The sequence below is a fragment of the Pelodiscus sinensis genome, chromosome 7, assembly GCF_052426305.1.
Source record: "Pelodiscus sinensis isolate ZL-2025 chromosome 7, ASM5242630v1, whole genome shotgun sequence".
Taxonomy (NCBI): domain Eukaryota; kingdom Metazoa; phylum Chordata; order Testudines; family Trionychidae; genus Pelodiscus; species Pelodiscus sinensis.
This window is the reverse complement of record NC_143058.1, coordinates 62286560-62313122: the sequence shown is the minus strand read 5'-3', so window position 1 is coordinate 62313122 and position 26563 is coordinate 62286560. Positions and strand designations below refer to the sequence as shown.

General features: G+C 42.1%; 1 protein-coding gene across 4 annotated transcripts in view; it reads right to left on the bottom strand.

The window, feature by feature from the left end:
- Positions 1-26563, bottom strand: part of SPAG16 (sperm associated antigen 16) — a 667853-nt gene that overhangs the window by 168028 nt on the left and 473262 nt on the right. For all 4 annotated transcript variants that reach the window (XM_014575658.4, XM_025186825.3, XM_089779827.1 and 1 more), the window contains one exon: positions 13945-14010. In XM_014575658.4, the coding sequence (XP_014431144.2) occupies positions 13945-14010 (66 nt within the window). The remainder of the gene's footprint in view (positions 1-13944; positions 14011-26563) is intronic.

The following is a 26563-nucleotide window of genomic DNA, read 5'->3' as shown; positions in this document are numbered from 1 at the left end:
AGTTATCTGTCCTAATGCTTAGCTCTAATAAATCAGAAAAAAAATCCATTTAAAAGGAAAAAAAGCAGCACTTAACAATATGTAATACTTTCACACAATATAAAATAAAACTGGTTGAAATTTGTCCACCTATTTTAACTGTTGTATTTCCCCCCTCCCCCCCTTTTCATTGGAAAACCAAATGAAACTTTTTCATTTGCTGAAAACAGACTTATTTTTGATTTTCAGGTGGCCTGACAAAAAATGTCAACTTTCAACAAAATTAACAAATCTTTTCACTTTCACCAGAAGTTTTCAATAGAAAAATATAATTGTTCTATCAATTCTAAGTAGTAGAAATAACAATAGAACAAAATTTTCCCTTCCAATTTCAAAATATTTTGTAATACAGTGGGTGATGAAACCAAACACACTTCATGCATCACAAAGGATAAGTGATAATCTAATATAGACTTTATTCTGATCATGAATGTACCTCTGTTTTGAGCCTGCTATTAAATTTAGGATATTTGTTGTACACAAAATTATTTGCATGTGATACTGTTTAAAAGTTTACCTTAAAAATCTGGTATTCAATCTACGGCTATGTCTAGACTGCAAGCCTCTTTCGAAAGAGGCTCTTTCGAAAGATACTTTCGAAAGGGCCTCTTTCGAAAGAGCGCGTCTAGACTGCACACGGAATTTCGAAAAAGCAAGCCGCTTTTTCGAAAGAAAGTACCCAGTGAGTCTGGATGCTCTCTTTCTAAAAAGCCTGTTTGCTGTCAAGAACACCTTCTTTCGAAAGAGCACTTTCGAAAGAAGGCGTTCTTCCTCGTGGAATTAGGTTTACCACCGTCGAAAGAAAAGCCGCATTCTTTCGATTTAATTTCGAAAGAACGCGGCTGCAGTCTAGACGCAGGTGAAGTTTTTTCGAAAAAAGGCTACTTTTTTCGAAAAAACCCCTGAGTCTGGACACAGCCTACATGACTGTGATACTCTGTACTCCATATGACACTGTGTACACCATGTCCTCCCCAGCACATATATTATGCACAAGTATGCCTCACAAGGTATCATTTAGGACTCATAATCTGCTGAATATTATTATCATGAAGAAACATGTAACACCACCACATCTGACATTATGAGATTTTACTATTTATTTATTATTGAAATATGTTACAATTCTGAGCAATGCCCTGAAACCTTTTCTCAAAGACAAATACACATCAGCACCACTGCTATAATGGCATTGCCTGATTAACGAGAGACTCATCAGCAGGGGAGATATAAACAAGAAATGTACAGTCCACCTGAAGGATGGTTGATAGCTCATGAGCACCATGGAACTAGCTCTCTGACTCAGGTAGAAACGGTCAGTATATAAAAAGGAAAGACAGTATAGAAATAGCCTGAGGAAATTTCTATTGAACAGCAAGATAGCATCCACGCAGGTGCATGAACGCATGTCCATTTGCATGTGTCAGTGATGAGAAACCTGTCTCATGGCTAGATCCATGAAATGTCTGGATCTTACTATTTATATTAAGTTTTGCTTATTTATTGACACAGTGAGTTTAAAAACAGATATTGAAATGAAAAAAAATGATTTAGGTTGGTCTCTGGGCCTATAATGTAAATCTACCACAGGAAATTCCACTATGTTTTGCCAGGAGGGGCAATTTTTAAAATCTTTATTCTTACAGTTGCTACTTGGGATATACAAATTAATTCTCCTCTGAGAAGGAAGGACAACGTTTTCTGCACTGCTTGAAGATTTGCACATTAAACAGCATTCGCTTCTTAGATTATGCATACAGAAGGCCACATTCACTGAACACCACACAACTGAGCAAAAAAAAAATCGTATTAAATGAAATCATCTCTTTTCCTTGTAATTATATTTAGGCACAAATTGGTATGACAGGTTTTTTGTTTTTTTGTTTTTTGTTTTGCAAATATGAAGTTGAAGTTTATGAAGAGAAATATGATTTATGATGTGTTTATTATGTATTTCTACCCAGGGTCTCTTGAAGGTTCTAGCACGTCTACCTTAGCCACATATAATTGAATTAATTCAAGACCAGCTATACTAGATTAGGCATCCAACATACAGTCAGTCCTATTAAACACTGGGGCTGATTATAAAACCAGAATCTCCGGTGGTGCTTGGCATGGCGTCAGAGCACTGATCTTGTGGAGCCAAGGAAGACTCCATCAAAAGTGCTTTTAAGTGAATATGCTTCTCTTTGATAGCTCTGGGATGGAACGATCTGCAGATCTGACAGTTCTCACTGATGTGAGACTCTCCGAGGCAGCAACAGCAGTCTGCCTGGGGGTCGCAAGCTGGCACAGGCCTGCAGCAGTTAGCACATAATTTAAAGGTAGGGGAATGGGGCATGTCCCATCGCCAGGCTAGGCCCCTAATGGGGACTAACTACAAAGGGAGGGAGAAAAATGAAAATCTTTGCCATTTTTAAATCTTTATTTAAAATTAAAAGGGAACGATGAACTCTTGAAAAGGTGACTGCTAAGCTGGAGCAAGTAGTTCCAAGCACTGTCACTAGCAGTAAGAAGGAACTGGGGGAGGGATGGGCTCAGCGGCCCCCTACATAATGCAGCATATGCATGCCATTGCAGGGGTCACTGTAGCCGGTCCCCTACAGGCACTGCCGAGGAAACATTTTCCAGCACTGGTGAGCACACACACTTACTTGAATGGACATGAATAAGCACTCAAAGGAGAACAAGACCTGTTTTCTAGGTCACTGTGGGGAGTGGTCAATCCAGTTCCTCAGATACAAAGGATAAACTGACATCTCAGACCGTGGTAAACAAGGCTGATAGACCTGCCAACTGGTCATTCTTTAGCAGGAAAGGAAAGGGGGCAAAAAAAAAGTCCTACATTTTAGCAAAGAAACAACATGGAATTTCCATCCATGCAGGCTGCCTTTTGCCTTGCTTCCAGCTGGAAGTGATTGTCAGAGGAAAGAAGGACTATAAAAAGAATGAGACCTCCACCCCGCTCACCACATTCATTGTGGCTGAAGAAACAAAGGAAACAGCTGCTGAGCTCTCGGGGAAGGGTCCTGACCTAAAGAGTTGGTCACTAAGACTGCTCAAAGCATGTGGGGAGAAAATTCTGAATATGACAGTTCATTAAGTCAGCATTCCAGTGATACTCTTCTTGTAACCATTTCTGACTTTTATACCTCATTACTTGTATTCACTTAAAATCTCTCTCTTTATGGTTAGTAAACGTGTTTTATTTAATCCCGTGTGTGTTCCAGCTGATGAGTTGGGTAACTTTTCTTGGATGTAACAAGTTGTGTGCATATTATGCCCTTAACGGATTAACAGATTCCATGTATTTGTGATATCTAGGAGAGCACTGGGCAATATAGGACATACAATATTAGGAGAAAATCTGGGATGAGACATGTGTTGACCAGTGGTAATTTTTTAGGCTGATAAAAGCCAAAGGATGGCTGGTTGGCTTAACCACACACAAAGTTGTGAGTGACATACATGTCGGAGGCTGTTTGAACAGCCAAAGTTGGAGGCTACAGCAGCAAGGTTGTGTAAAGGACACCCCAGGTGAGAGGAAAAGAGGTAACATAGGGTATGTCTACACTACCCCCCTAGTTCGAACTAGGGGGGTAATGTATGCATACCGAACTTGCTAATGAAGCCCGGGATTTGAATTTCCCGGGCTTCATTAGCATAAAGCCGGCGCCGCCATTTTTAAAAGCCGGCTAGTGCGAACCCCGTGCCCCGCGGCTACACGCGGCACGGACTAGATAGTTCGGATTAGGAAGCCTAATCCGAACTATTTAGTCCGTGCCGCGTGTAGCCGTGCGGCACGGGGTTCGCACTAGCCGGCTTTTAAAAATGGCAGCGCCGGCTTTATGCTAATGAAGCCCGGGAAATTCAAATCCCGGGCTTCATTAGCAAGTTCGGTATGCATACATTACCCCCCTAGTTCGAACTAGGGGGGTAGTGTAGACATACCCATAGTTACTCACTGGTCTGAACTGGATTCTGGAATGTCACATGAACAAGGAATAATGCTGAACCAACACCCCCCTTTAAATCAAGATGGTAACGAACATTTAAAAAATCCTGCAAAATCAACATTTTCTTGTGTTGTTATAGCTGTGTGAGGCCCAGGACATCAGAAAGATAAAATGGGTGAGGTAATATATTTTATTGGCCCAACTTCTGTCAGTGAAGAGAATCATGTTGAATGAATTTAGGGGTCATCTCTACTGAGGATGGGAATAGCATCGCTGATTCTCAGATTTATCATTAGTTTCATGGTCTAGAAATTATTCCTTAAGGTTGCCCATGAAGAGGTTGACATATTGGGGAGCTTCCTTTCGATCTAAAGCTATTTCCCTCTTCTGGAAGAGGTCAGTTGTCTCCAGGAAGAAGCTGGCCCTTTGTGTGGTGAGTGGTTTGAGGAAGGTTTCTATGGGTATATCTACACTGCCACCCTAGTTTGAACTAGGGTGGCTAATGTAGGCATTCGAACTTGCAAATGAAGCCCGGGATTTAAATATCCCGGGCTCCATTTGCATGTTCCCGGGCGCCGCCATTTTTAAATGCTCCGTAGTTCGAACTATCTGCCCGTGGCTACATGTGGCACGGACGAGGTAGTTCGAATTAAAGCTCCTAATTCGAACTACCATTATTCCTCCTGCAAGGAGGAATAACTGTAGTTCGAATTAGGAGCTTTAATTCGAACTACCTAGTCCGTGCTGAGTGTAGCCGCGGGCAGGTAGTTCATACTATGGGGCATTTAAAAATGGCAGCGCCCGGGATATTTAAATCCCTGGCTTCATTTGCAAGTTTGAATGCCTACATTAGCCACCCTAGTTCGAACTAGGGTGGCAGTGTAGACATACTCTATGAGTCCTGACATTCCTTCAATGTCATTGTCTTAAAACACTGTTGTAATAAACCATAACTACAATCTGTAACCCATGAATCCCTCTGTGATGTCCTATAACTACAGAGGTTTCAACAGGCCACTTCTCCTTGAATGGCATGTGTGTTAACTACTTCTGATAAACAAGCTGTTCTGCCTTGGATTTAGGTGTGACACTGAACACTTTCCCTAGACCTAAAGAGGAGTTCTCAGTAGCTTGAAAGCTTATCTTTTTCACTAAAGGGGTCCCGCGACCCCGCACTGGATCCCCCGGGGCAAGTGCCCTGCTGGCGCTGCGGGTGAGCCCTTACTGGTTGTGTGCCAGATGCTCCGGGGCCGCGGTGCAACTGATGACCGCTGGCCCGGCAGTAAAGAGGGTGGAGGGGACGGCCCCACGCTATATCGGTGTGGGGGGCAGAGCCACGCCAGTGACATCATGGAGATGTCATGCCCGGTGCCGGGAGCAGTGGGGGATTTAAAAGCCACCCGGGCTGGAGGAAAGGGGAGATGAGCGTGGAGGACGCCGACGCTGGGAGAAAGGGTGTTCGGCGAAGTCCCCTTTGAGCGGCAGAGGAAGTGCCGGGCTGGGTTGTGGCGGGAAGGTAGTGAGCCCTAACAAAAGGCACCTGGAGGGGGAGGAGAGAGGAAGTAGCCCAGGGCAGGGTGGTGCTCCTAGCCCGTGGGCTGGCGAGTTTAGTCGGGCAGCCCCGCCAGCCGGATTTGGAACGCAGCGTGGTCCAAGTCCTTAGGGCCCTGGGCTGGGGCCCATGAGTGTGGGTTGGCCCAGGCCCCCCTCTCTCCTCTCACCCGTATAGAGGAGCAATGTAAGAGGACTCTGGCTAGAGACAACTGGCCCTATCAACCGCTGAGGAACTGGTTGGTGGGACATAGGACTGTGCAATGCCCAGAACTGGGGGGACAAGGGACCCGGGGCACCGGGCCGACCCCCACGTGCACAGTCACATATGTTTACACTGCACGGCTATTTCGGGATACCAGAGGTATCCCAAAATAGCTACCCCAAGTCTACACAAGCCGCCCGTTATTTCGAAGTACGCTATTTCACCATCCCAGTAAACTTTATTGAACGAGTGAAGTGCATTATTTTGAAATTTGGTGCTGAGTAGATGCACCAAATTTCGAAATAAGATATTTTGAAATAGTTTCAAAATAAGACATGCAATTTGCATAGCGCAATTGCGTATCTTATTTCAAGTTTAGGGTGCTGTGTAGATGCACCCCAAAAGAAGCTGGTCCAGTAAAATGGACTTGTCTCTCTAATTTCCCCATGGGAAAAAGATTGATTTTGCAGAAACCACATTTTCCATCAAAACCAAAAATTCTATTAAACACAAAGCTTATTTACATAAAAAGTCCAGCTTAACTGACCAGCTCAGGGTTTTTTTTCTTCATTTAGTGAGATGCCAATATTTGATTAACTATATTTAAAATGGGAACAATGAATATGGGGCAATCCTGTGCAACCTGTCCATACACTTATATTACACTGTTCAGAGCCAATGCTTTCAGCATTCCAGAGGCACATGGAGAATGGCTGACTATAGCAGCTATTAATCCTTGGAAAAAAGGCAGTTTTTAAGGAATGTTTATGCGGGCACCATTTAAATGGTTTAGAAGACATGCATCTGGGATAGGACCCCCTAGGATGTCCAAGAAATGTATGTATCACACCGGACACCACAGAGAAAGAAGTCAAGCCAAGTGTGTGCACTTACTCTAAGATAACCAATATCCAGACAGGGACTATCCTCTTCTCCTTTGTTGTGTAGTCACTGATCCAAGAACATGGAATACTACCAGGGTACATCAAGCCGTGCATTATTGAAGGAAGAAAATAAAGATATTAAATAGGAAAAAAAATACACTGCAGCTTTCAGGACCTGATGCCTGAAGGTAATATCTTCAGACAAACAGGCAAGCCCAAGAGGTGGTTTTACAAATCTCATTACGGGAGGCTATGTTTCTTTCCTAGAGGCTTCGATGTCTGCATGAGAGAGAGTGCTGAGAGAGTAGAGATGGCTGGAGGTGGGGAGCTTACAGCTGATGGACGGTACCGTCAGCTTCTTTGCCATTTCTTAGTGGGCCCAAGACTTTTGAGCAAGTTTGGAGACCTTGACTGGGTTTACCAAATGGACGCATTTTGCAGAGACCGTGTTCTTATGAACGGTACCCGATGCGCCTGTGGACTCCAGTGAGTTGCTGTAATGGGACAACAAAAGAACTAAACAACATTTCTTTGTTCAAACAGAAAATCATTTTAACCTTGGTGATGGATGAAGGAAAAGTACAGACGATGTGATTTTATCTCGGAAGAATGGGAGATTAAGTTCAATAAACGTCCAGTTCACCAACTCTACTGCTTGAAGTAATAGCAAGAGAGAGAATTTAGTGGCTAAAACAATAAAGGAGGGGGAGATTGAAGGGTGTTGCCTTGACCTATACGTTTTTTTTTATTTGAAGATTCCATTTAGAGATATAGGTCTTGAGAAGACTGTCTGGCAAAAGCCTTCAACAAACTAGTAATTTGCAGGAGAGCGGAACTCTTGTGAAATCAAAGACTCCTAAGGCAACTTGCACCTGGAGAAAACAGACTTTTGTGGACTGAATCTTGAGGGGAAAATCAAGACTTTGGGCAAAAAATAGATTCAAAGCCTTCAGATCTGCCTTCCCATTTTAAGAAAGAAAAGTGTAGTTCTTTTAGTTGATAGTTATGCTCCTATTTTGATCCAAGAAAGACACAACTTCCAGGGTCATATTTCATGGATGAGCATAACTGAACTATGAGCGTAACTGAACTGGAAGAACTTCTTTTCTGTCTTACTAGGGAAAGGCAGAACCGAAGGGGAGTTGTGTACTAAATCAGTGCTCAGCAAAGAAGGTATCTCGATTAACGTAATCTGTCATAAAGAAGTGACGGATGACCTATCAAGGTAAACACTTCAATGGCTTACACCATCACAGTCAGCTCAGTAGGATCTGAAAGCTAGATTTCCTTGGACCTAATAAAAATCCCAGCTCAGATATTTGGAGTTTGCTCATAGGCTGATATTAACAATTTACTGGGTAGCCAGAGCTGAGCCATAACTGTACTACAAGTATTACTAAATTTATCTTCACAACATCTCAGATAAGGAAATAGCAGATCGAGTACGGAACTCAGGAAACTTGGTATAACGCATCAAATGCTTTTATTATAAGACCATCTTTCCTCTTTTAACAGCAACAATTATGGTTTCCAAAGCTAATATAGTACAACAAGGATTTGTGGGGCATGAACTTCCTTGTGCTTCCTGACATTTGCAGTATCATCAGGACCAGACAAAATGCACAGACCTAGGGGCTTCTCCACTGAAAGAAGGCAGAATCCCCCTCCATGACATTGTGTTTCAGTGTCTGGAATAACAGAGCTGATGTCTGTGATGGTTTCTGAGGTGAATAAATTGAGAAGCTTCTGACATTTGGAAGAGTCAGCAAAGAGATTTTTTTTCTAGTCTCATATTTAGAGAATCTAAGTTCTACGGCATGAATATTTAGTTGGAGCTGGATATAGCCTGGATATACTGGATTCTCCTAGCATGCCTTTAGAACTTCTTTTCTGATTGCACCTTGATGATTCCCTGTGAGTCTCTATGCAGAATATTGATGGTGTGAGCTGGGGAAAGCGGTGGTGAATAATCTGTGTGGCAGACACAGAATCCCAGAGAACGCCTACAGGAAATGAGGACACAGATGACCTCCTTAGCCAATGGTGTTGGAATCAGTCCTTCTAGTGGAGGGAGGACCGTCCTACAGTTTCATCTGCAGTTGAACCTCTCTAGCTACCAGCAACACGAAAAATGGCATGAGGAGCAATTATGTTTCATTGCACATTTTCCTCTCCACCCCAGCACTGACAGAATAGCAATTCCTTTCTCCCTTTGCCTTGATAAGGACACTTCTCAGATTTTGATTTTTTTTTTACTTCTAACGCCTTTCAACTAATAATACTAATATCTGCATTTAGAATGCAACCCTGTTCTGCAATTATATTTCTTATGTATGAAGACAGCAATATACCAAGAGAAGAACCTATTAGCCCTTCTGCATGTCTAATTACACATTTGATATTACTAGGTAACCTTTATCAGTGGCTGGCTTGGAGCTTATGCAAAGAACTGAACACTCTGAATACATAAACAACAACAGCAGCAGATATAGGTTTGATTTTGTATTCTGTTCTTTTCTGGTTTCTGTCTATCAGCTATAGTCTGACAGCCTAGGCTTTATTTGGCCAGCCACGGAAACATCTAAAAGATTTGGCTTTTGTATCATTTGGGTGCAGTAATGAATAAGAACTGACATCAAATATCAATATTATTGGCCTAGCTAAATGGTAGCTGACATCAAGCTGGACTGCTGAAGAAGTAAACAAAATTGAAATTTTGTTTTGGTAGAAGAACTGTCTGACATTATTTGTCCTTCAGTAAATCAATGGAAGCTTGACCTGAAATGCTGGTTGCATTTCTGTGTGCGGAGGGAGAGCTGGATGCTGCTGATGAAGGATGCCTTAGGAACCCTTTTGGGCATTGATCAGTTCAGAATTATTATTTGTTTTACGGAAATTTGGTTACTGTGTTTTTCCCCCTCATCTAATGCAAGCAAGATGCAGAGAATATCAGTAATAAACAAGCCCTAATGAATGGTGACTCATTCCTCCATTCATACTCAAGCGTATCTGTACACACACAAAGGTTCAAACTGTGCTGTAAGTTATAGTCAATCTGAAGTAATTCCATGGAGATAAACGGAGATACTGCATGATAATGAGGTACAAATAACGTAAATGATGGTCAAGCTGGAATGTGCAGTAAGAGGAGGCTATATGAGGACTTGTTTCAAATGGAGAGGTTTATCAAATTCTTACAATTTGATATAGATGTATTACAAAACCAGAGGAGATTCTCAAGTTGAATGTCAGCTCAAATTGCCAAAGTGAAATTTACATCATGCAATTGTTCTGTTTTTCTATCATTCCCTAACGATAAAACTGTCCCATTTTGTGTTTTACATGCATCTACATAGGAGAACTCTGTCCAGGGCTCTGCCTCCATGTTCCTCATTGGCCAGTGGATAGAGCCAGTCATGGAAGGGGGTATAGGATGCCCCATGCAAAGTGCCTGTCTCTACCAAAGCACACGCAATGGGTTTTTAAAAATGATAATACTTCAGGAGTTAGAGAAGGGATTTTAGCTCAAAGTGCAATTTCCTTGAGATCTCCTTCCTATGGGTCACCTCAGCACTTCCAGTTAACTGTGCTATGTGAAATCTGTTAGTCAGTCTTGTGTCTTGGGACCATTCACTTGTAGCCTTTGAAGAGAGTCAGAGTCAATACAGTAATCTCTAGAGAACTGTACAAAATTATATCTTCACTTATGTATGTACTTTTGTAAATAATAAAAGGACCTAGCCTTGCATGAACTAAAGCCGTTTTTGAACATTTTAGATGATAAAGTAGCTGTGATTTGATTGCAGAAAATAAGTAAATAAGATGGTAACTTACAAAGGGAAAGATATACTTTCTATATTTCTATGGCTAAAGAGAATTTGTTCAAACTTTCCAAAACAATTTCACCTCTAGATACAGGAACCTGGATAATTATGAACAACTTAAAGCAGTGTGTTATAAAAATCTTTCCGTAATCTTAGCTGTAGAAGATGGCGTAGAGTATCTATTAAAATATGCAATCACAGCTTTTCAAAAGTATTCCGCTCCCATCCAGATACCTAAATAAGTAGCTATATTTTCAGGTATATAAGAAGATTCACACTCTTCAGAATATCTAGCTGCTAATTATAGGTGCTGCTAGGTTTTAAAAATTCTGGCCCAAAAATCTATCCATCTCTGAAGCATTTTTAACAAAAACTAACATCTGGCAGTCCCAATAATGTGAGACTATGTCTACACAGCAGCATTATTTCAGAATAATGGCAGTTACTATGAAATAATGTTGTGCATGTCTACACAGCAAGCCTGCTATTTTGAAATAAATTTGAAATAACAGGCTTTTTACTTGGACTTCTGTAAACCTCATTTGATTGGGTAAGGGAAGTTGGGGGAAGAGTGCTCTATTTCGAAATAACTGCTGTTTAGAGACTGCCAACAGTCGAAATAAGCTGTTTTGACTTAAGCTACGCAATTAACATAGCTCAAGTTGCGTAGCTTATTTAGAGTTTAGCCCTGCTGTATAGACCTGAAAGACTAAGTCACTGATGTTCATTAATTTTAACCAAAATACATATTGTTTCAGATAGCTACAAAATAATTTACATACAGATCATATAGAGTGCTACCTACTGAGTCATTGATATTTCACTTAACCATTGAAAATTGCCATCCAGAGACCCATCTCCAAAAGTAATTTAGGCACATAGGAGCCTAAGGATAAAATTTCAAAAGAACTTAAGGGCTGCGTCTAGACTGACATGATTTTGCGGAAATACTTTTAACGGAAAAGTTTTTCCGTTAAAAGTATTTCCGCAAAAGAGCATCTAGATTGGCACGGATGCTTTTGCTCAAAAAATGCTTTTGCGCAAAAGCATCCATGCCCAGTATAGACGCGCTTTTGCGCAAGAAAGCTCCGATGGCCATTTTAGCCATCGGGCTTTCTTGCACAAAAAATTAAGGTGCCTGTCTACACTGGCCCTCTTGTGCAAGTAGTCTTGCGCAAGAGGGCTTATCCCTGAGCAGGAGTGTCAAAGTATTTGTGCAAGAAGCACTGAATTCTTACATTAGAATGTCAGTGCTCTTGCGCAAATTCAAGTGGCCAGTGTAGACAGCTGGCAAGTTTTTGCACAAAAGTGGTTGCTTTTGTGCAAAATCTTGCCAGTCTAGATGCACCCAAGTGGTTTAAGGGCTTAAGTCACATTTGAAAAAGTGAGTTATGCTCTTGGGAACTTAAGTCCCATTGACCTTTAGTGAGACTCAGGTTGAAGCATCTAAATTACCTTAGAAAACAGACTTGAAAACTTTTGGATAGTTTGCGCTCCATGACCAAATGAGGGCAGAATTGCTGGTTTGCGAGATTGCTGGGTTTCACAAAATACTTAAATCTTTCAGTGGGTATCCCACAGCAAAAGATTTAGAAAATACTTGTTCATTACTATTTCTAATTGACTCGTTGTCCTAGCTATGCTGGCCAGACAACTGAAACATGTACACCTCAGGTTCGGGTGCATTGCCTTCTGTGTACGTACAATTCATTTATATAACTGTAATTATCACATCTGAAATTACACTCCTGCCTCAGTTCAATCAATACTACACTGGCTGTTTCCATCTTTACTAATTCAATCATTGAGAATGTCAACCAATGATTTCAGTCTAGAGTTGAATGCCAGCTGTAATATTTTTTATCAAAATAACATGCTTATTGGGAAGATTATCCGCACACCGTCCTCTGCCTTCCTGTTAATTGTTTTAGACCAAGTAGGATGTTCTGCCCTGGAGAGAAGAGTCCTTTAATGCGTGCTCAGCATAAAGGCCAATTTGCACCTTTGCTTATTACGATGAACCCGTTATTCACCATTATAATTACAAAAAATAGTTATATTCTTTCTTTTCTAGGCCATCATGCTGCAAAATACAAAGGGAGATGAATAGTAATTGTCCAATATGGGCATCATTTGAAATAAAATACAGATCAGGAGGAAGTCCATGGGAGTTCATATTCCCAAAACCAGGACATTACTAGGTCATATGAGAAGATAAGCTATGCAAATTGCATAGCTTATTTTGAGCTTATTATGAGATTTGGCACTGACTAGACCATGCCAAATTTTGAAGTAGAGCGTTATTCCGGCATCTTCCTTATTCCTCGTGCAATGAGGTTTACCGGAAGCTGGAATCAGATGCCCGTTATTCCCCCCATGCCACGTGCAAGGGAAACCCTTTTTGAAGCAAGGAGGATCACTATTGTACCTTGTCCTACTCCACTCCATTAATGGAAGATTTTGGAGATTCTCAAGGCATGTCTACACAGCACCATTGTTTTGAAATAACTAGTGTTATTTTGAAATAACATAGTCCACATCTACACAGCAAGTAGTTATTTTGAAATAATGTCAAAATACTGTCAAGCTGGAGGACTTTTTACTCCAACACCTGTAACCCTCATTTCATAAGGAGTAAGGGAAGTCGGAGGAAGAGTGTTCTTCCTTTGACTTCCTGCTGTATAGACAGCATCAAAAGCCGAATTAAGCTATTTTGACTTCAGCAATTGACACAGATAAAGTTGAGTAGCTTAATTCAATGTTAGCCCTGCTGTGTAGACGTACTCCAATAGAAAAACAAGGATCGTTCCAGGGTTGGAGCTTGTGTCTTAGAAGTTCAAGCTTTATAGGCTAAGTACCCTTCTCACAAGCATTGTGGGCCTGATTTGGGCCTTTGAAATCAAAGGGATTACACAAACTTCAACGGGCTTTGGATTGGGGTCCTGTAAGCACTTATTGTGCTGGTCTGTGAGAAACATTGTATTCTCCCATGAAGTTCGGTCATGAAGACCCACACTTTCTTCAGATCTGCCATTTATTCACATTCTATCCCTGAAATCTATCACTAATCTAACCCAATGTGAGCCAGAATAACCTTCATAGACAACAGCAAAACTAGCTATCAAGGAAATGACTACGAGCCAGTAGGAAACATCACCTCGCTAAGCTAATAGAACATTATTGTAGTGAGTACGTGTGTCCCCATGAACTGTCATAGGATCAAGAGACATTCCTACAGGAATGGCAATTTCATGAGGGAGAAACACCTGCTCATGATGTCTGTTTAAAAAAGGAGGAACAAATAACAAATAAGATCAAGATTGGATGTTCTTTTTCTAAGAGATATACTCTAATTCAAAGAGGAATTATTTTGGAGAAAGTGTAAGGCCTATGTAATTCAGGGGGTCAAATTAGATGGTCACATGGTCCCTTCTGGCTTTGGAATTTGCTACATGAGAAATACATCCTTTCTGCACAGGACTTACCTTCATGTTGAATGTCGCATGGTTACAGGAATGCAGGTGACCATAGAAAGTCTGAGCACAGAGGCCCTAGGAAATCAACCAAACAAAGGGAAACAATTAAACAATTAATAGCTATGGAAATTACAGTACTTGTAAACACAGAGTTCGCTTTTACGGTCATGTTCCAAGATATGTATCAATCAATGGCTGAAAAATCAACTACTGCAGTGCTGCATTCATGGCAAGGAACAATACTTTTTAAAGCTATGAGATGATACACATCTGCATCCAGAATTGTGCTTAGTAGAAAAGAGAATGGTCCTCTTACAACAAAGATTCACTTTTAATGAACTAGACACATGCAATTGTAGTCAGGGCTGGTGACAGACTGACAGATTTCTCAGCCATGGGCAATGTGTGTATTTATGTGGGGGCACAGGAGCTAGGATCTGGGCCCCCAGAAAGGGTGTGGCCTTGAGCAAAAGGGGCGTGGCTTAGGGCAGCCAATCTTAAGTGCTACCTGGACCATGCCATGCCTCCCCAAGCCAGCTTTCAGTGCTTCCCAGGCTCCAGTGGTGATTTAAAGGGTCCGGACCACCAGCTGTCACTGCTGCCATGGTACTGACATCAGTGGTCTTGAGGCCTGGGCCTTTTCCAATCATCAGACCCCAGAACAATTGCCCTCAGTACCACTATCCCCTCAATTCCCTTGGAAAAGCTATAGTCCTTTGGAAAGCAAAGTGCCAGCTTTCAGGAAAGGCTTCAATAATTTAATAACATATATTGCTTTCATACACGTACATATTCCTGTGAAACTGTGATTGAAATACCCACCGGTATACAACTGCAACAAATCTTGTACAAAATATGTCATGTAAGTTGTCAACGGAAAAGTTACAATCTATCAGTTATGATTGTCCTGGTTATATGTATGTATCATCTCTGTACGAATAGTGGCCATGAATTTATATTTTATACATGTGGTATTCCTGGATAACACTCACCAGATAAGATTTACATCAAGGCTAGACAGCTTTGTGTTGATGGTCCATCAAAGACACTTGCCTCTCATGAGGGGCCATAGAAGAACCTCATCCCTGCAGATGCCTCAGTCTTTCAGGGGCCAGTGGTGACCCCCAGTGATTCATGAAACCACGTAAGAACATGAGATATGCTCATGTGATCCCAGACCCCATCTTCCGTCAGTAACTTTGCACAAACTGGGCTGTGAGCTCTGTTTGAGACAGTACATTTCCAGGCAAATGGCAAAGAATTTAAAAGAGCCTTGAGATATCTCTGTATTGCTTCTTTCCAGCCCTGATTTTCTGGTTGTGGATTTACAACCAAAAAGAGCATTTTGAACTATGGACTAAGGATCTTTCAATCTTTTGGAAGTTACCAGAGAGACTGTACAAACTGGTAGTCTAGACCATCACTGCTGCTAACCTTATATAAGGAGTTTGCAATTATTTTTATGCATATGAACTATCACCATTAACCATCTCTCCTTTATTAATAAACCTTTAAATTTTAGTTACTAAATGCCTGGCAGCCTTGCCAGTTACCTTGATTATCATGTAATATCTGAATTATATATAGATCTCGATAAAGGGCTGATCTCTTGGGATTAGAAGACACTATATATAAGGAAACTGGTTTTCAATAACTGCTTATCATAAAGCCCAGTGCTTGGGTTTTGAGATAAGCGCTGGAATGCCTAAGCAGAATACATAACAAGTGGGGTTCCGCGGTGGTCTGTTTTGGGACCAGCTCTGTTCAATATCTTCATCAACTATTTAGATACTGGTATAGAAAGTACGCTTATTAAATTTGCAGATGATACCAAGCTGGGAGGGATTGCGGCTAATCTGGAGGATAGGGTCATAATTCAAAATGACCTGGAAAAATTGGAGAAATGGTCTGAGATAAATAGGATGAAGTTTAATAAAGACAAATGCAAAGTGCTCCACTTAGGAAGAACCAATCCGTTTCACACATACAGAATGGGAAGCGACGGTCTGGGAAGGAGTACGGCAGAAAGGGATCTAGGGGTTATAGCGGACCACAAGTTAAATATGAGTCAGCAGTATGATGCTGTTGCAAAGAAGGCAAACATGATTCTGGGATGTATTAACAGGTGTGTTGTGAGCAAGACACGAGAAGTCATTCTTCCGCTCTACTCTGCGCTGGTTAGGCCTCAGTTGGAGTATTGTGTCCACTTCTGGGCACTGCATTTCAAGAAAGATGTGGAAAAATTGGAGAGGGTCCAGAAAAGATCAACGACAATGATTAAAGGTCTAGAGAACATGACTTATGAGGGAAGGCTGAAGGAACTGGGTTTGTTTAGTTTAGAAAAGAGAAGATTGAGGGGGGACATGATAGAAGTTTTCAGGTATCTAAAAGGGTGTCACAAGGAGGAGGGAGAAAACTTGTTCATCTTGGCCTCTGAGGATAGAACAAGAAGCAATGGGCTTAAACTGCAGCAATGGAGGTTTAGATTGGACATTAGGAAAAAATTCCTAACTGTCAGGGTGGTCAAACACTGGAATAAATTGCCCAGGGAGGTTGTGGTATCCCCATCTCTGGAGATATTTAACAGTAGGTTAGATAAATGTCTATCAGGGATGGTCTAGACCAGGGGTCTCCAAACTACGGCCCGCGGGCTGGATGCGGCCCGCAAGGCCCTCTCATCCGGCCCGTGGAGACTGTGACGGGGAAGAAACTCCCCGCACTAACAGCCCCTCCCCTGGAGAAGCGCCGAGCGGCACAGCGCCGCGGAGCTGGGGCGGGGAAGAAAGTTCCCACACTGACAGCCCCTCCCCCGGAGAAGCGCCGAGCGGCGCAGCGCAGCGGAGCCCAGGGGAAAGCCCACGGGGAGGGGAGCGAGGGCGCACAGCCGCAGGCGCGGCAGGCGAGGAAGGCGGCAGGACCCAGGAGGAGAAGGGGCAGGGACGCCAGGGTGAGCGGCACGCCCCGTGCGTGCCGGCTCAAAAGGGGGAGGGGCCGGAAGGACAGGGGCGGCCGGCACTCACTTTCTTTTGGGCAGGCAGCCAGGAGAGGGAAGCCGGAGGAGCCAGCGGGACGGAGGAGGGACTCTGGACCCGCGCAGCCCTTGCCCTGGGCAGCGAGACTCCCCGGCCGGGGGTGCGGGGGATCGGAGCCGCCAACGGACGGCCACACGCCCTGCGGACCGACGGCCGAGCCCGGGCTCTGCGCGTCCCTCACAGCAAGAGGGGTTGGGACTTGGCGTGGACAATTGCTCCCTATTGGCCAGTGCGTTCTTATCCTATTGGCTAGCTCTCTCATGAGGTCACTAGTGGGCTGGGCTCTATTTTGGCATCCAGGAAACAATTTCACCATTCACACTAATACAGGTGTTCATGTGTAGTGTATCAATGTGTTATTAAATAATAACTGAATAAAATAATATTAAATAAATAATTAAAAACAACATCCATGTTTTGATTGTTTTTTATTTGGACCTCAAGTGTGTAGTCGGCCCCCGAACTGCTGTTTGATAGTTAATGCGGCCCTCGGGCAGAAAAGTTTGGAGACCCCTGGTCTAGACAATATTTGGTCCTGCCATGAGGGCAGGGGACTGGACTCAATGACCTCTCGAGGTCCCTTCGAGTCCTAGTATTCTATGATTCTATGATACACCTTTGTCTTTCCGTTAACTAGTGTGCTTTTATTACTGGCTTGGTATAATCTAATGATAAAATAACCATTAGTTTGGGGTGAATTGGTCCTATTTCTCAGTAATTTCTCCTAAATCTAATATTTTTAGCTGTGACCCACTGAGATATTGTGACTATACACACACTCTTAAATATCTTTTTTAAGAAACCCAAAGTAATGACATCCAAATTAATTATCGTCTCTTGCCTTCACCTGGTAGACTATAGTTGACCTAGGGAGGCCAATAGTATAGTCAAGTTGTCATCTGATACTTCTGACGTGCTCAGGCATTCAAACTATAAGATGTCCTGCCTGGGAAAGAGATGGCCAAGATGGGAGAAAAGAATTAGCCAACCTATGCTCTCCAGATGTGGTAAGCAGCCTACTGGCAAAATGGTCAGCAGTCAGCAACCTGCAAGATTTCACCCCAGAGACAGATGATCTCAGTCTTAAAGAGATTGAGAACGGGCATAAAACGCTCCAATTTTTCCTCCACTTTTCCAGCCTGATTCTTTGCAGAGACATCTAATCTCCCCCTCCCCTCATCCCACACATCATTGCATACACCCTCCATACACTACTCCTTTTCTTTGAAATTTGGCTCTAGGGTACCAGAGCTCACCCCTTCCTTGGAGAAATCATAGAATCATAGGCTTGGAAGAGATCTCAGCACGTCATTGAATCCAACTCCATGCTAAAAGCAGGACCAACCCCAACTAAATCATCCCAGTCAGGGCTTTGTCAAGCCGGAACTTAAAAACTTCTAGGAATGGAGATTCCACCACCTCCCTAGATAACCCATTCCAGTTCTTCACCGCCCTCCTAGGGAAATAGTTTTTCCTAACATACAACCTAGACCACCTCCACTGCAACGTGAGACCATTGCTCCTCGTTCTGTCATTTACCACTACTGAGAATAGCCTCTCTCCATCCTCTTTGGAACCCCCCTTCAGGTAGTTGAAAGCTGCTATCAAATCCCCCCTCACTCTTCTCTTCTGTAGACTAAATAAGCCCAAGTCCCTCAGCCTCTCCTTGTAAGTCATGCGCTCTAGCCCCCTCATCATTTTTGTTGCCCTCCACTGGACTCTCCCCAAAGCGACTACATCCTTTCTGTAATAGGGACCCCAGAATTGGATGCAATACTCCAGATGTGGCCTCACCAGTGTCGAATAAAGGGGAATAATCACTTTCCTAAATCTGCTGGCAATGCTAAGAATAATCACTTCCATTGATCTGCTAGTCATGCTCCTATTAATGCACCCTAATATGCCATTAGCATTCTTGGCTACCAGGGCACATTGCTGACTCATATCCAGCTTCTCATCTGCTGTAATCCCCAGGTCCTTTTCTGCACAACTGCTGCTTAGGCAGTCAGTCCCCAGCCTATAGCAGTGCTTGGGATTCTTCCATCCCAAGTGCAGGACTCTGCATTTGTCCTTGTTGAAACTCATCAGATTTCTTTTGGCCCAGTCTTCCAATTTGTCTACGTAACTCTGGACTCTGTCCCTACCCTTCAGCATATCTACCTCTCCCTCTAGCTTAGTGTCATCTGCAAACCTGCTGAGGGTGCAACCCCTCCCCTCATCCAGGTCATTAATGAAGATGATGATCTTTGGGGTACTCCACTTGATATAGCCACCAGCCAGACATCAAACCATTGATCACTACCCACTGAACCCAACAACCCAGACAGACTTCTATCCGCCTTTCAGTCCATTTATCCAATCCATACTTCCTTAACTTGCTGGCAAGAATACTGTGGGAGACCATATTAAAAGCATTGCTAAAGTTCATGTTCTCATGAAGGGAAGCAAAGACATTCCCTGTTGGTAATTTGGACAATGAGAAAAAATTTCCCATCTTCGGAAAAATAAATACAAAGCAACTAACGAGGAAATAGCATTCAAATGCCTTCCATTAGAAATAGCCAAAGGCTCTGAGCAATGTAGCACAATCTATAGAACCATACTCCACTTTGGGCAACATTTTATTGCTACTGGCATTAGAAGCAATCAATATTTATTCATGTAAATGTGACCAAGAGCAAGAACTGTTATGGAGGTTACACTTTGTAATACCCCCTTCTATTTGTATGCTCACGTTAGCTGTCGTTTTTATTTGAGCTGAATTTACAATTATTACGCTAAACCCAATGTTGTTGTTTGGGGGAACTTTTAACTTCTGTTCAACCATTCATGAGTACGAAAGAGTGAAAAATTATAGGTTTTCCACAGAGAAAAGATTTTAATGTGCTCTTTGGGGCATGGATAACTCAAAAAAATCATTGAAATTCATAAGATAAACCTCCACTGTAAGGTTAGTCCTAGTCTCTAGGCTAATTTGCAAAGAAAAAAAGTACTTTTATGCATAGTGTGGAATTTCTATTAACTTTATAGTTATAATACTCCTTCTCTGCAGATTTTCACAGACATACATCTACACTGTACGTCACGCCAGCTTAACCCTGCTGGCCACCGGTTCCATGACTCAATGAGTCCTGTCTCTCTCAGTCAGAAGTCCTCAGTCTACCTACCTGGAGCAGCCCCTTTACTTCCTGCAGGGGCGGGTCTTTCTCCATGTAGTACTCACCTACTGCTACTTCCTCAGGTCAGCTGCAGCTTTCCAAACATCTGCCCTGTCCGACACTCCCAGCCCTATCTAACCAGAGTGTTACAAGTGCCCTTTCAAGCTCCACCTCACCCTCCTGTCCCTGGGCCTGGCCTGAGTTAGTAATAGGGCTTCATTATTACTTATCTTTCCCACTGGGGAAGGTGAGTCAAGTATGTTTTGGATGAACTAAAACCCATCTCTGCATAGACCTCCCTAGCACAACTACCCTGCAAAAGAAGCTTTTAATAGAGCAGTTCCCCTGTAGATATGGTCCTTCATTGGGACTCAAGAGACCTAGCTACTCTTCTAATCTCTGTTACTAGTCTGCTGCATGAGTTTAGGCAAAGAGGAACAGAGCAACAAAGTGATTTGCCCATCTGTAAAATGGGGACAATTATATTTGTTTCCATGTAAAAAGTTTGGAGAACTACTCTGCTGAAAAACACGCTGCTGGAAAAAGGTAATATTTTAATGGAAATGTTGCTATACAAATATAACAATAATAAAAATGATTACAAAACTTCAGTTACAGGAAGAAAAAAAATCTCAAAATGGGGCTTAATTCTCCACTTGTGTAACTCCGTTGTCTTCAGCAGACACATAGCATCCAAAAATGTGGCCCTATATATTAAAAAGGTTTATAAATAATCAAATTACAAGCCATAAAATCTGATAAAGAAGAAAATTTAAATATTCATTACTCAATTATGAATTCTCTGTTAATAGACAAATGTTATTACACCTGATTCCCAGGGTAGATAGTGATAAATTAAATTTGATAAAGATAATAACAAAATAAGAGATAGGAAGAGTATAGCCGAATAATCATGAAAAGTCTGGTCAGTAAGACTTCCAAGAATCCAACTTGAACTTTAGTGGCAATGTCAAGCTACATGTCAAAGCATTTTTGGCATCAGTGTAGTCATGGGCCCTTTAAAGTAATGTGTTGCTTTGTAGGAGGAACAGTGACTTGCCTTCTCTTACATACACACTAGTATTTTTTTTAAAAGTCATCTTTCCACAATCACAGGGATTCATCAGGAAGAGAAAAGAAACACTTGGCTACTATATCCCAGAATGAACACTTCTTGACTTTCCTTCTAGAAACAACCCAATCTTTATTACCAATGAATAAATCAGATAATGGTCTTGTAAGTTGTTTCTGAATAGTGTCCCGACAACAGCACCACTAGGGTGTGTCTACATTGCATTGTAACTTGAAATAAGATACTCAATTTGAGCTATGCAAATTATGTATCTTATTTTGATGCTATTTTGAAATAGCTTATTTCGTCATTTGGCACATAATGCCAAAGTTCGAAATAAAGCGCTATTCTGAAACGTCCCTTACTCCTCGTAGAATGAGGTTTACAGGGATGTCAGAATAGCCAGCATGAAGTAACAGGCTTGCTGTGAAGATGTGGGATAGCTATTTTGGGATACTTTGGTATCCCGAAATAGCGTTGCAGTGTAGACGTACTCCTAGTCTATGTCTACAGTGGCAGGTTCTTGCACAAGATGATCTTGCGCAAGAGTTCCTGTGCAAGAACTCTTGCACAAGAACACATGCACATGGCCACGTGCTTTTGCACAAGAGCATCCACGGCAGTGTGGATGCTCTCTTGCACAATGAAACTCTGATGGCCATTTTAGTCATAGGGCTTTCTTGCGCAAGAAACCTCTGCCACGTGTCCACATTTCCTTCTTATGCTAGAGCTCCTGTGCAAGACAGCTTACACCTGTTAGAAAAAAGCATTGCTCTTGTGCAAGAAGCCCTGTCTTCCGACGCGGTACTGTAAATCTTGAGCAAGAGCGGGCGGGCAGTGTGGACGCTCTGCGGAAGAACGGCCATTCTTGCGCAAGAAGCCACCAGTGAAGACATGGCCATAGAGTCCTCATACTATATACCATATCAGGAGATCAAATTTAATTGCTCATCATTTCAAATCTAACATTTAATCTGATATTGCAGAGTTCAATTTTTACTGTTCCCATCAACACCGTAAGTTCTCAGATTCATACACTAAGTGCATGCATAAAAGCTATCTGACTGAACCTGCAAGCCCTTACTAACGAGCACAGTTCTTACCACAGTGAGCAGCACCATTGAGGTCAAGAGGAAATAAGTGTTTCAGGATCAGACCCTATGTTAAGAAAACATGACATTGGCAAAGTTGAGCACTTCAGTGACACACACACAACACCAACGATATTCCCCCTTGCCTATGCATTCTGCTTTGGCCTCTAATAATTTCATTGTATATCAGAGTATACTCCCGGCCCCTGCTGCATTCAGTGTGAAATTCATGCCATGCAGAGTGCCAGCATAAGAAGCTCAAGTCCAAGTTTAAAAAGTATTTTGAGTGTCCTACATCTAGGGCTGAATTTTACACTCAGGAGGTAGACCCACGTGGAATGAATATGACAGGGATCATGAAGAAAACCCTTTTGTGGCATTCCCTCTAAGGTAGTAGGACCCTATAACATCTTCCAGGCAAGGTCCCTTTGAAATTAAAATTGTTGGGTCCATACAGTATGTGGAGTAAGTGCTAAAGGCCCAAGAAGAGCCCACACTCTTGGTCACAGCACTCTCTGACAGCTGGGAGATCCCAGTTCAAATCCAGTCTCCCTATCTGGCAGAAATGAGAGTTGAACCTGGATCTTCTGCATGGCAAGTGAGTGCCCTAACTGGTAGGCTGAAAGCTGTGAGGTGAACAACACAATTGCCTGCTCCTTTGGATATATTTAACATGCAGGTGGGAACAGTAGGCATGTTTGGAAGCTTCCCTTCAGATCAGACCCTGCCCTTGACTTAGGTGGCTGAACGTATGTAGTTTTCCCCTGGTTTGTGAATTGCTTTGGGGGGCCAAGTGGGAGATAGGTGGGTGGGTGCTTACAGTGCAGCAGCAGAGCCTGCATCTTACATTCTGAGGGAACTTTTACTTCGAAAATATAGGCATTGAGTTTAGGTGCCTGCATGGTGGTGAGGGTTTCATCAGTTGCTATGGAAACAAAACAGCAATGTGGGCAGCTAAACCTGAGATTCAGGAGCCCAGTACATCTCAGGTTTAGATGCATAAGTAGCATCACGGATCCTACCCTATATACCTTCTCCTGTTGAGGGCTGGGGTAGCTGAGCGGATGGAAACATTATTGGCACTCCACTACTGTCTACCACAGTGCTTGAAAAACTGACAGATCTTCTTGTCACCAAGAAAGCCATGAGACTGCCAGGCATTTGACAGAACCTGTCACTTTACAAATGTTAGAGGCAAACTCTGGAACCTTGCCTCATATAATGAGGGAAAAGATCGGTTAGAAAGATTAACTCTGACATCAATATTCGGGAAGATTCGCTGATTAGGGTCCAAAGTTCCTGAGACATTATTGTCACAAGTCTAACGACCACCACACTATGTACAGAAAAAACTTAAAACACAATAAATAGTCTAGTAGCACTTTAAAGACTAACAAAACATGTAGATGGTATCACGAGCTTTCATGGGCACAGCCCTATGTACAGTAAGGGATACTCTCCAGAAAGAGGAAAATAAAAGAGTAAAATGTGGAATTTCACTGTTGTAAAAGAGCAACAAATGCATCCAGTTTCTTCTTAAGGGATCTATTAATCTCTATAGGGTAAGTCTAGATTGCAAGCTTCTTTCGAAAAAGAGCATCCACACCTCAAAACAGGATCGAAAAAGCAATCTGCTTTTTTGAAAGAGAGCGTCCAGACTGCATGGACACTCATGAAAGAAAGTCCTGATTGCTATTCACAGAATGGCCACCAGGGCACCTGTGCTTTTATCGATTGCCTCTTCTTTCGAAAAATGTCCCTGTTCTGCATCCACACACGCCTTTTTTTCAAAAGAGCTTTTTCAAAAAAGGTTGTTCTTCCTCGTAATTTGAGGTTTATCAATGTTGAATAAACCCCTGCGTTCTTTCCATTTAATTTCGAAAGAACGCGATTGCAGTGTGGACGCAGGTGATGTTGTTTTGAAAAAAAGGGCAGTTTTTTTCTAAAAAACAATGTAGTCTAGATGTACCCTATGGGTCTACAGAGCAGAGCAAAAGCTGAAATAAGCTACACAATTGAAATAGCTTAATTCGGCTTTTGGCACTATCTACATGGCAGGAAGTCCAAGAAACAAACATTCTTCCTTTGACTTCCCTTACCCTCGTAAAATGAGGGTTACAGGAGTCATAGTAAGTCATCCTCCAGCTCAACATTATTCGACATAATGTCGAAGTAGCTGCTTGCAGTGTAGATGCACCCAACATTATTTTGGAAAAACGTCAGTTATTCTGAAATAACGCTTCTGTGGAGATGTACCCTCTGGGCACAAAACCCAGGCTTGGGGTACTAACTTATGAAGAGTGGCCCATTCATTGTTCCACTGACTCACCAGTCTTTCTGATATCTTTGAAATTTAAATGTGTAAAATAAGGTTTTTCCTCCATTCTCTTTGAACTGCGGACTGGTAGCCACTTTCTTTTATGTGCACTACAATCTTCTTTTGTACATTTTCCATGAAAGTAACAATCATAAGAAAAACAACACAGCGGCAGCGGGCATTGAAAGAAAACAAGTATTAAAAGGGAAGCGTTTGTTGATAAAAAAACGTTTTTTTTTTTCATTTCAAAGCTTTAAACTAATATTAGAATCACTGTTTATAAATAATACAGAAACATCCCCTGGTGCTTATCGAACTGTTAGCTCTCACCTAACATAGCTGTTAATTGCCTGTCTGGGATTAGAGTCATCTGAATGATCTTAAAAGACCATGATGATGTTTTTATTTTTAAACCTCTCAATAGCAGAAAAGAAAAGGTAGCATCAGAAAGCATTTTGCCATCTCCTCTTGGCGGAGAGGCTAAAATAGGTACCCTTGAACCCAGCCTCAAAGAACACTTCAAACAAGGAATCTGAATTCAAATAATTTCTTAGGTCCAATTTATACCCCCCTCCCTCATGCACACGCACCAAAAAAACAGGAAACTCAATGTCAAGGGTGAAGTTCAGATTTAATTCCTCCTTGCTGATGAGCTATGCGTATCAAGGCAAAACAGGGCAGGTTAAGGATAGAGACTGCAGCCCAGCTCTTCATTTCTTTGCATCTGCGGAATTAAGTTAGATCATTAACTGCTCAACACAGCAGTTGGGTTTTCCTAATATGTATTTAATTGCCAGTTTAACAACATTCAGTGAGCCATTTTTGATTTATGGGAGTGCGAAAATAATATTGTGCTGTGTGTTTGGAGGTGCCGCTCAATCATTTTGAAGGCTTAGATAACCTGAACTCTTTGGGGATTGAAAATATCATGCCATGGGTGATAGATTTCCACAAAGAACACACCCTTTACAGGGCAGAAAACTTTAGTTGAGCAATATGTTATAATTGAGGAACTATAATGAGCTATGTAAGTGCGGTACATCATTTTCTTTACTGATTCAATCCTTTATGATCTTTAGATGGACACATCAGAGCGTACATACACCTATATACATAGATAGAGATTCAAACATGCAGGACTTCTTGGACCTCCCGGGAGTTAGAGTCTTGAAGAAATGCACCTACAGCCACAACTAGTGAGTGCAGGAGGACAAGTACTTACATAGCAAAGCACTTATAAGTACTTTCATTAGTCTTTGGGATTTGAAAAGAATGCTATGACCTCTGACTGAACATTAAAGTAAATACACATGGGCCAATGAACATATCACTTATTCAAACAGGAACATAAGAACAGCCACACTGGGTCAGACCAAAGGTCCATCTAGCCCAATATCTGGTCTGCCGAGAGTGGCCAATGCCAAATGCCCCAGAGGGAATGAACAGGGAATCATTATGTGATTCCTCTCCTGTGACCCATTTCCAGCCTCTGACAAACGGAGGCTAGGGACACCCTAGCAATTGATGGACCTAACCTCCATGAATTTATCTAGTTCTTTTTTGAACCCTGTTAAAGTCCTGTTCTTCACAACATCCTCCATCCAGGAGTTCCACAGGTTGACTGCATTGTGTGAAGAAACACTTACTTTTGTTCGTTTTAAACCTGCTACCTATTAATTTCATTTGGTGACCCCTAGTTCATATGCCTTATAACTATATGCCTTCCACATTCCCATATGAAATCCTAACTTTTCCATTCTAAAGTAAAAAATAAAAGGGATTAATGAAAATAAATTATGCCTTTCACTTATATCACACTGTTCACTAGAGGGTGGATGGTACCCTGTGAGGCAGGTAAACAGTAGTATTATCTCCATTGTACAGGTAGAGTAACCAAGGTACAAAGTAATTAAATTACTTGTCTGAGGTCACACAGGATGTCCGATGACCATACAGCT